Genomic DNA, 11,258 nt, shown 5'->3' on the forward strand with positions numbered 1-11,258 from the left:
TTACTATTTCTGATAATTGTCTAAAATCTTCCTTAACTTTAATTTTCCATCACCTTGTTGTAAACCATTCATCATCCTCAACCTTAAAACGAAGAATAAAACCACACGACAAAATCCCTTCTTCTAGGGAGTTCTGCTTGACAGTTAATAGTTGCAGTGAAGAACCTTTTCAACAATAAGTAAGTTTCAAAACACAATTACAAAAAACAGTAAATAAATCAACCATTTTCTGTTGAGCGCACATCTCTCTTAATTATTTGCATTAGAAGTCAAATTGTAACTCCCGTGTTCGGCTTCTGTTGGTGATACAAGTCATCGGTGATGTTAGGTCTTCACCCCGTTGTTTGTTAATGTTGGTAACCGTAAGTCTTTTCGGACATCTCGGTGGAACGCCTACTATCAATGTGGATATTGATTCTAAGCGTTAGATCTGGATATATTCTTTTTCTTTTTCTACTGCAAGGTTAAAAAAAGACAAACCATAAAATTACCAAAACTATGAATTCTGTAACATTGGAACTGCGTGGGTTTCTTTAATTAAAGGCATAATCTTTTATCGAAAGAAAAGTCGGTATGAATCTGTTGATATGGATGCCCTTATGCTTCAACTTCTGTCACACTCCGTTTGAGTTTGATGGTAAGCCCTCAGATGACTGCTCATTATGCTCGTAATTTTGGGACCTCAGTCTCAGTTCACTCTCGCAGAGATGATAGTCCAATTAAGGATGCGTTCTTGGCGTATTTTGTCACTGTGAGGTTTTTCCGTCTCTGAAACATCATTGTTAGAGCTGCCATCCGTTTCTTCTTCTTCCTGAATTTTTCATCATTTGGGTTTTATTTTGAAAATTTAAGGAATAATGAAGGATAAATTCGGTATTTCATTTTTTCTGCTAATACTTAATAATGATATTAATTTTTAAAAATAAAAAAAGTACTTTAAGATAATATGTAAACAATAAGGATAGAGTTAATCAATTAGCTAAATCATAAGGGTGGTTTAGGAAATTATATTTAGTAAAATAATAATAAAATAATAGCTAGTACTATCATAAAATATTGATAAATTAATAATAAAAATAAAGCTATTAATTGTTAAGTAATAACAATAATCAAGTACAAAGAAAATGCTAGTATAATATAATTGAAGTAATAATAGAACAATAATGTAAATTAATAAAAACAAAAGCAATTGAGTATTAATAAAGTAATAAGAAAATAATAAATTCTTAATAAAACATTAGTAAAGTAATAACAAAATTATAAATTTATTATATTTTGTTTCATAAAATAATAATAAATGCTAAAATATTGATTATCAAATACTAATAAAAAATAATAACAAAGTACTAATAAAATAATAATAAAACAATACTATAAACTATTAATAAAAAATACATTATTAACAAACTTGCAATAAAATATTCATAGTTAATAAAACAATAATTATATATTCATAAAATATTAATAAATTAATAGCGAAATGCTAAGGTATTAATTATTAAATATTAATAAAATAATAATAAAGTATTAATAAAATAATAATAAAGTATTAACAAAATAATAATAAAAAATACTAATAAATTAATACAAAATTTAAAATCTGATTAATTCGACTTCAAATGAATCAAATAGCAATGATTGGAATCCAATTTCAAGTGATCAAGTCCCATTGAACCAAATAAATGTTGGGAATAGACGATTCCGATTTCAATTCAACATTGACTGCAAACCAAACAATCCCAAAAAGAGAAAAAATATCAAAGTGGCGTTTGGCAAGTCTTTACGCGAGCTTTTAAAAGCCCAAACTTCGAGCTTTGCCCTTTCGGCAGGTGAAAGCCCGTAAGCCCAAAATCGGGAAGCTTGAAGTGAAGCTTCGTGTCTTATTGGGCCTCTGGCGTCTAGTTCGTTCGTGTGCCAAAATTCGCGAGTACGTTGGCCGGTGGGAAATTTTCGATAGGGGTCTTCTGCTCTTCTTCTCACACTCTCACAACGGTTGGAGCACTGAAACCCTCACACAGGTATGTTTGGCTCCTCGTTTTTACGTTCTTCTTCTTCTTCTTCTTCTTCCCTGTTCTTCCTCTTTCTTCTTCGTTCTTCTTCCCTGTTCTTCCTCTTTCTTCTTCGTTCTTCTCCTTTCCTCATCTTCAATTTTTTTTTGGTGCAGTGAACTAGTGAACCTGTTACAGCAACTGAACACTTGCCGTCTGGTGTCTCAGGTACAATCCAACTTCGAGTACTTGCTCTGGGTGGGTTTTGTTTGATTTCCCAAATGATGCATTACGATCTTGCAATAGGTTTCCTGGCTTTGTGATCTTCCTGTTAGGATTTGATGGTTGAATGGGTTTTGACCTCTCTCCATTTTATGATAAAGAATAGAGTGATTCACTTGCCCTGTTTGGGTTTGTGCCTTCTTGGTTAGGTTCTATAAAGCAAAGTTTGAGGATTTTGAAGGAAATCGAAGATATGTTTTCAGTCTATTGATATTTGTAATCAGATCTTGCTAATATTGCAGGAATTTCCCCCCTCATCATAATGGCATTGCGGTGAGGAGGGTCAACTTGCATTTAATCAATGCTGAATAGGGGTGGGTTCTAAAGGAAAAGTGAAGTTATCTTATAATGGTGAATGGTAATTTCTGGTTGAGGAAGTTCTGAAAGTGCTTGACATGTTTAAGAAGGCAGGTATAGATGCTAAACAATATTGGCAAGTTTTGTGAGAATGGATTGCTTTGGGAGACAGAGAAGCTGCTCCGTTACTATTGGAGGCATAGGAATGAACCAATGTTATGGGGACAGGTCATGGAAAATGAGTTTGGAAGCAGTACTCTTGGATGGGATTTCAATCCGACCTAGGAAACATATGGTTCCAATTTGTGGTGTGACATTATGAACCATTCCTTAAATTGAAATCAATCTTTTAAAACGCGGAGGCATGACGTGAGGCATTCCACTACCTAGAGGCGTGAGACGTAGTTCAGAACGTAAAGAGGCATAAGCCTCCCAAACACTAATTGAAAGGCGGATCTCATTTTTTGTTTATTTTTTATAAAAATCTTTTATATTAAGAAGAATAAAGATGCACAACACTAGTTGAAAGGGGGGGTGGGGGGTCTTGTCGAAGTGGAGGCAAGAGAGTGACTAACACAATAATAGAAAAAAAAACAGATTGGGTTGCATTGAGAAGGGGGGCGAAGACCCCCAGCCAAAGGGGCTGGGGCAGACCACTTTCTTATCTTTTCTTCCCTTCCCTTCCCTTTCCTTTTCTTTTTTTTTTTTCTTCTTCTCTTTCTTTTCTTTTTCTTTCCCTTCCCTTCCCTTTCTTTTCTTTTTCCTTTCCTTTTTTTCTCTTTTCTTTTTTCTTTTCAGTCTTTTTTATATCAGGTGTGCATGATGCATACGCCTCAAAGGTGTCGGCGCCTCCGGCATACGCCTCAGGACATTTTGGGAGCGCCTCTCCTTGCCATGCCTCCCACACCTTTTAAAACACTGTTTGGAATAGACTGAAACTCAACACGTTCCTAATTTAGCTAAACAAGAAACTCTTAGGAATTGCCATGTTTTTATTTTTATTTTTATTTTTTTGGATAGATTTAGGACTTGTCATGTTTCATTACTCAAGCTTTCTATAGATCCAATATTCAGTATGCTGTGAGTTTTTTAAGAAACATTCCTAATCTCTATGCTACATCCTATGATTAGTAAAATGTAATTGATTTTGTGTATGAAAAAAGGCACTTCAGAGTTGGACCAACTATACCCACACTCAAAAGTGGACCACCTATACCAGCAAGAATAGGACTGACAAAATTAATGAAGGGAATTCCTTTTACAGTAAAAATGGGCAGAGGTTTACAATAGAGGGTATATCACTGTACATAACCCCCACTGAAAACCAACACTAGCCCAAATGTCATTTCAATCACTTTCTTTATCTACCTATTTTCTGTCATTACTAGGATATGCTTCTTGCTTAAAAACCTAAAATTCAGCACAATGAAAAGGGAAAAACTTTTTTCTTGCCTTGTTGGTGCTGCTTTGAATCCTTTATTGTTACAGTCCAAAATTTGATATGGGCTTTTTTTTTGATAGATAATTTGATTAGGATTTCAAATACACATGCATTCCTTTATTGCTACAGACTAATTGTTTAAGTCCAAACCACTTAGTGTTTGGCAATTGGCATTACATTCATCAAAACACAAAATAAAAGAATCAGGTAACAATAATATAAACAATCTAACTTGAATGCCGGGATCTACAAGGGAGAAAGGTAGAGGGATGATAGGTGCTACTTGAGTGTTGATAGAGCATCTATGAAGGACAAGGGAGTTGGACTGTGGAAACAGAGTCGATTAAAGTGTGGCCAAAAGGAGTCTGAAAGGTGCTTCTAGAGATTTTTTAGAAAGAGTTATTTTACTAAATCTAAATTTTAAAATTTAAAAACTCAAAACAAATAAGAGACAGGGTTAACTTGCTGTCTCGTTCTTTCATGAAGAGCTGATGCATACGGGGGAATGGACAGGTGGCACCAGGAGGGCTGCCAACTGGGAAGCCAACCAGAAGCACCGACCAGATGATCCTGACCCTGTGAAATATCTCATTTTTTTTAAGTGATAAAAACCTCTCTTTTTATTATTTTTGTATGATCAATTGCTACAGTCGACCTCTTTCCCAACTTACTTTTAAATTTGAATTTCTAATTATCTTCCTAGTTCCTACTTTCTCTCTACCACTCCAAAACCAATTTTCATTGTTGAAAATTCTTTCCTCTATCTTTAGGCTCTATTTAAGGTTAAACCTATCATCTTATATAATTATATTGGATATATGTTTTTTCTACTCAATTACTCATATGTGCATCTGTGGCTTTCCTTCTTGTCTCCAATTACCTTACCAGGATGGGCTATTTACTATGGAGCTGCTGGAAGTCTGAAACTTGAAATTTGCTTAGCGTACTGTTTTTTACCTGGTAACTCTCACAAATCCATCTGAGACCACAATCTGGAATAATGTATAGGACCTTCTGAATTATGGTATGATGTTATTAATATGTGGTATACACTATACAGTGTATTTGTAAGGCATGCAAGAATACAAATTTTGTGTGTATCATTCCTTCAATGCTTAAGATAATCGTGGTTTTCAACATTGGACAGAATAGATATGGCTTCAATGAAGGGAAAGACGAGCAGCTTCTCTCGCAACCTGTCAGGTGCATCATTTGTTCAGGCTCCTGGTGTTAAGCATGGACCTAATGGGGTCACCTTTGTCTCCTCTGGAATACCAGACCTTGACAGTAATTCTCTATATATGGTCAAAGTTCTTTTTTTCTTCTTCATATTACAAGTAAAAAAGGGAAATAGAAAGATAGAAAACTGTAAAAACTCTTTGATATCCTCTGTTTGTTGATAATTCTTTGCAACCTGTTTTTGAATTACTGATTTTGATGTAATTGTGATTTGTAGAGATTTTAGGGGGGGGGTTTCCTTTGGGGAGCTTGGTTATGGTAATGGAAGATGCAGAAGCACCTCACCATCTGCTACTGTTGAGGAATTTCATGTCGCAAGGTCTGGTTCACAATCAACCTCTTCTTTATGCTAGTCCAGTCAGAGACCCAAGAGGGTTTCTGGGTACTCTGCCAAGTCCCATTTTGTCCAAGGAAGATAAAGTTCCTCAGTATGATCCAGAACAGGTGCCTTTTGCCTTCACATGTTCTTTTTATTCATTAGTGTCACTTAATGGGCTAATTAGGAAGTGTGAATTAACCTTTTTTGCTGATAAAAAAGGGACTAACTACCATCCTGTGTTGCTGATAAAAAAAGGGGGGCTAATTAGGAATTTGAAATATTGTGGGTTTACTTGAGTTCCAGGAGAAGGGTCTGAGGATTGCTTGGCAGTACAAAAAGTACTTCGGGGAGAACAAGCAGAGCTTTGAGAATCATAGAGGTAACAGACTTTGGCATAATCTTTTCTAATTATATTTCCTTTTTATGTTGATAGTTTATGTTTTATTTTTTTTAACCTGTTGCAAATGATTAATATGTTCTGCGGTAAACAATGTTAGCCAAAATTTTCTGGAGCTAGGGCCATTTTCTATTATTACTCAAATTAGGAAGACTGCCTCTTAAAATTTCTCCTAAGTTTCTGATTCCTCGAACATACTATACGCTCTACGGCTTTATTCCATTGAAAGGAGAAAAGTTGAATTTTCTTTTCAACAGATTTTATTGCTAATGAAGGAGAAGTAAATCTCTGCTATTAAGGATGTCTAATGGCAATGGTTTGATTGCAGCATAAGGAACATTAGATGTTTACCCTTCCATGTGATATCAGGTGAATAATGGTGTGAATTTTATCCGAATATTCTTTTCATGTAATGAAACAATTCAGAAGTGTTGTTCAGAGCCCATATCTTTTCCATGAAAAGGATGCATTCTCACCTCTAATTAGCATCAAATAGAAAAATTTGACCATGAAAATAAAACCATCATAATCCTTCTATATTCTCTATCCAGGTGAATTCTTGTCTATGCCTTGCCAAGAGATCCACTAGGAAGGTGGCCTTTGAATTGGTTAAGATGGCATCTACAATGAGAACTCTACAAGCCAAATTCTACCACCTTGAAGTACTCCTAAACTGATATTCCTCTTTAACTTGTTATTTTATATGAGGTAGACTGTCACAACTCAAAGGTTGTCATTTGCATTCTCCATTTTTTTGGATCAATAAGAGCAAATTTAATTATTGATAAAAAAAGAGCAAATTTAATTAATGATTAAAAAGGGAGTAAAGATACAAAAAAGAGGAGAGGTAAACTTTCTTAACTCTCCTCAAGAAAAACTTAAAAATTACAATTGAGCTCAAAACAGTTGACTTCTTCCCATCCCTTGTTTTGTTAGAACATCAGCAAAAGCATTAGAAGTTTTTTTAATCCATTTCCATTCTCCATTGCAGACCCGAGTTTCCTCCCTATCTCAAAAGAGTTGTGGTTATTGAAATTAGTTGAGTACTTGAGGTTACCTAACCATATACTAGACCCAAAGCATCATGTAGAAGGGATAATTCACTTCCACCAAAATAGGTCTTATAGGCGGAGAACATAGTTGTCAAGGCAACACCTAGGCGATCAGGCGTTCTTGGAGGGTCACCTTGCCCAAACGCCTACATATTTATATGTAAGACACCACACAATATTTTATGTTATTAATAGTAGTACAATAGATATTATTAGACTAAATTATTCATATTGCGGGTATACTTTATAGTATTAATATTTGTTATTCTTATACTAGTTTCTTTCTGTTATCTTCTTATTTGTTTGGGTTCAATCAAGACATGAGTCAGTGACATAGTCTTGAACCCTTCTTCTTCTTCTTCTTCTTCTTCTTCTTTGTTAGGGCTAATGAAAGGTAAATGGAGTTTACTCATATTTGTTGAGTTAACATGGGGAATTTCAACCCAAGTTCTTGTATACTATTTTAATAATCAAACATACTTTGACCCTTCAATGTCTTATGAACATCATAATAGTAAGAAATGACATTTTTACTCTCACCTCCATATATATCATAAGTAGCTTTTATTATATTCCCATTGTACAGTTCCTTGGTGTACATGTGTTCTGATATTCCTTGTTTATATCAATGCAATACATTACCATTTCAATAAATATATACATACATGCATAAATAAATGTCCTATATCTTGTATTATAGCATGCGTTTCTTTCATTGTGAGCCACTGAGGACAACCACTCCCATTGAAAAGTTTGAAAAACTATCATCTATGGGAGCTTTAATTGTCATTGAACTATTTTCAGTGCTATGGACTTCATAAATGAGACAAGAATATTGTCTATTATAGCAGCAACATCAGGTGCATCATTACCAAATATTTTCAACATTGTTCTTGTTTGTCAATTAAGTGAAAAGAATTACTATTGGATTGTTGCAAGTTACTAATAAATCCAAGCTAATATTGTTTATTGTGAATTATTGAAGCAGGGATTGTATAGATAATGGAGGACTAATAATTTATAGATGTGCAGAAAGTAGGCAGGAGTACAACAATGACTTTGACTTGCGGAAACCCTTGGAGAGGCAATTACTCAGTGGAAACCACATTGATTGTTTCAGTCTTCAGGATTATCCTAACCTTTCAGATCTTCAGGAGTGTTGTTCTATATTTTTAGCTCAACTAGAAAGGTTTGTCACCTGCTTTCCTGTTTAATTCAAGATTATACAAAGCTTGTGGCTTTTCATGAATATTGTTCAACATTTTTAGCATAATTCTGAAGGTTTGTCACATACTTTTCACATCTAATACAAATGACCTATTACAGCTTGACAGTTGCAAATAATCATGGAGACATGAATCATGAAATTACTAGCAATCACGTTATTGGTCTTACATGCTGCATGTTTCAATTCTTGAGCATATGGTTCTAATGCTTGAAATATGGTTTAAGAACCACAAAAGTGTCCTTATTATGTGAACATGGTTACAGCAACATGAACCGCTGAATCCATGATATTTCTAACCTTCAGGCCTAATTAATTGATTCTGCACAAGCTGGGGAACTGATTTTCATAGTTATGATATGGAAATTTTGGTATGAGCTAAATTGTCCTTCAGTCTTGCATAGTTTGCAGCATGCTCAGAACTTCTATACATCTAACGAAGTTGGGTTTTTGTCCCTTTACCATCTGGTAATTCCATTTAGGGGTGCAACTTGGGTCGGGTTGGGTTGGGAATGTATTAAATTTTCAATGGGCCTGAGCCCTAATCTGGGCTTGATGTGGTTGAAATTCTTAATATCAGGCAACCCAACTTGCAGCCCTTTAATTCCATATTAGCTGTAGTACTTGCGTTTCATCTTCTATCATTTGATCTTTCATGTTAAGATAAGTAATTCATGAATGAACCCTATAACACTACTAAACATGAAATCTTTGTCTGAAATTCATTTCACACCATATTGCTGTATCCTGGGTTTCTAGCCAGTCTAAGATAATAATTAATACTGCTTGTACTAAATCTTAATTATTTCTTCTAATAAAATTTTATTTGCTGATAAAAAAGATCACAATAATCAATGGAACTGGCCTTGTCGGAAATCAGTATGCCGGTTATATTTGTTGAGAGAGGAGGCTAGTAGAGTTTACTGTAGGAATTGAAAAGATTTGTGGAGGTTGGTAAAACTGATCCTTTGTAACTAGGTAAGTTCTGGATGAAACATTATAGAGACCAATGATACTTTGTAACCTGAAACATTATAGGGACCAATGATACCCCAAATTCTGGACTCTGAAATCAATTCTCCACAACTTGTTACTTGGGAGATGAACTCAGTTCCACTTAAAGATAAATCTTTTAACACAAAAAAGATGGACGAACAAGCGAAAATCTGCTCAAGGCAACTCTAATACATTCCAGAAATTTTCTTTGAATCCAATTGCCTCTTCTAGTAGAGCCCTGCAACCCCCTCCCTAAAAAAACATAGTATTGCAATTTAAATTTCTTTAAGTTCCCTCAGTATGTTGTTCCCTTTGCAAGAAATAAATTAAGCAAATAGTTCAAGTATTTTGACTAAACAACTGAAATAATGCATTGGCTTCGGTTGATGTTTTGGTTGAACTATAAGCTCTAAAAAACTATAGGTAAATATAGTGAAAGTGTTTTCTGGTTGTTTTCTAAGGGGCATAATTCATCCAAATAGAGATGCTCCTTGAAAGCATAAATGAACTATTACTCATTTTTCATTGATCAAAAAATATAAAAAACTATTAATCATTTAATTCTCATTATTTTTTTTTGAACTTTGTTTCCAGAAATGGTGGTGGCAGCAAATCTGCTGGTCGTATAGCCATACAGTCATTCTGTGCTCCACATTGTTCCCATTCCAACATGGTTTGTTCTGTACCGTAAATAATCATACACTTATTTGCCTTGAGCTTTCTTGTTTAATTATGTCTCTTGATTTGACTAGATATACATCTTGTTAATTTGTTTGGAGGATTCTTACTCGAGTTGAAACTTAATGATACCATGTCCACAGAAGAAAAAAGAAAAAGCTTTTTTTATCTGTCTTTTTTCCATTTTTTTATAGGGTGTCATGCTAAATACATTTCAGTGCTGTTGTTGAGGAATAGTTTCAGCATTTTCTATTCTTTTTCTTGCATTTTTTTTTCTTCTAAATTTAGACTTTGGTGATGTTAATAAGCATTATCTGTTGCGTCAATCTATTATTATTGTAGGAATGGGATATGATTTCCTTTATTAGATCTCTGAAAAGCATGATACGACCTTCAAATGCAGTTGCTGTGATTACCTTCTCACCTTCTCTTCTTTCACCAACTTTCTCAAAGAGATGGCAACACTTGGCTGACACCTTGATTTCTGTCAGAGCAATCCCTGGTATAGTCTCAGTCCTATCTACATAGCTTAGTGTTCTTGAGGGTATCTCAAATCTGATCCACACATAAATTCTTCCAATCAGATGAGGACAAAGAGTTGGCAAAACTACTTACTGGCTACCAGGACATGGTTGGCCTTCTCCATGTGCATAAAGTGGCCAGTATTAATACACAGGTACCAGTGAAAGCTTTTCTTAGACTCCTTTATTGGTCCATTCATTGCTTTTGCTGTTTGCTGAGCTGGGACCGTAACTTTGATATCAAGGATGCATCAGTTAGTCCCATCCTAATCAGCTGCAGTTTCGAGTCTTGACAATGTTTTATGTCCTGCTTCTTTGACTTGGTTCACTGCAAGTCTGTCTTGCTACCTTGTTTTCTTGTTTGGTGCTATATTCTGGAGTACTACATCTACATCCTTGTACTCTGTTTTTATGTATAACCTCATTTACTGTATTATTGGTGTAATACAAAATTGTCAACAGGTTCCTGTCATTCTAGAAGCATCGACATTCTCAATTAAACTTCAAAAGCGAAGGACTTTGGTTTTAGAACGTCTGAATCAAGCCCCAGTTGATGGTTCAAGTGGGAATTCATATGCCACATCTGCCAGTTGCTCTGGTTCCTCCAAAGCTGCGTCCCTAGATTTTTAGTTGTTTATTTATGAAGTCAATTTTCCCAGATGAACAAGTCATGTTACATTTGGCGTGTGGTTTCCCCAGATCTTTGAACTACTAATTGATGATCTTCAGGTGCATGAATAAAGCTTCGATAATGAAATGATGGATATGCGTGGCCTTAACTTAAGCCCCTTTGATGGTGGTTATAAAGAAATGTTTAGTGTTA

The 11,258-nt window shown here is 34.8% G+C and overlaps 1 protein-coding gene across 4 annotated transcripts; it reads left to right on the forward strand.

Moving 5' to 3' along the window:
* The first annotated feature begins 1,796 nt into the window (after nucleotides 1–1,796).
* ELO1 (Paxneb protein-like protein) lies at nucleotides 1,797–11,201 on the forward strand. Of its 4 annotated transcripts, none has more exons than XM_088944016.1 (11): nucleotides 1,821–2,018; nucleotides 2,165–2,216; nucleotides 4,897–4,968; nucleotides 5,156–5,295; nucleotides 5,465–5,691; nucleotides 5,870–5,945; nucleotides 8,048–8,204; nucleotides 9,831–9,909; nucleotides 10,257–10,416; nucleotides 10,499–10,590; nucleotides 10,898–11,201. In XM_088944016.1, exons 4-11 carry the CDS (start codon nucleotides 5,163–5,165, stop codon nucleotides 11,063–11,065), a joined length of 1,092 nt encoding a protein of 363 aa, XP_088800142.1. In that variant the 5' UTR covers nucleotides 1,821–2,018; nucleotides 2,165–2,216; nucleotides 4,897–4,968; nucleotides 5,156–5,162; the 3' UTR covers nucleotides 11,066–11,201. The 4 variants fall into 4 exon arrangements, with proteins under 4 accessions (XP_088800144.1, XP_088800142.1, XP_088800143.1 ...); XM_088944017.1 differs by having other exon boundaries at nucleotides 1,828–2,018; nucleotides 5,161–5,295; XM_088944018.1 differs by lacking the exon at nucleotides 2,165–2,216 and having other exon boundaries at nucleotides 1,797–2,018.
* Nucleotides 11,202–11,258: the final 57 nt, after the last annotated feature.

This window comes from Nelumbo lutea, chromosome 5 (assembly GCF_056320005.1).
Source record: "Nelumbo lutea isolate HS-2025 chromosome 5, American lotus-T2T, whole genome shotgun sequence".
Taxonomy (NCBI): Eukaryota; Viridiplantae; Streptophyta; class Magnoliopsida; order Proteales; family Nelumbonaceae; genus Nelumbo; species Nelumbo lutea.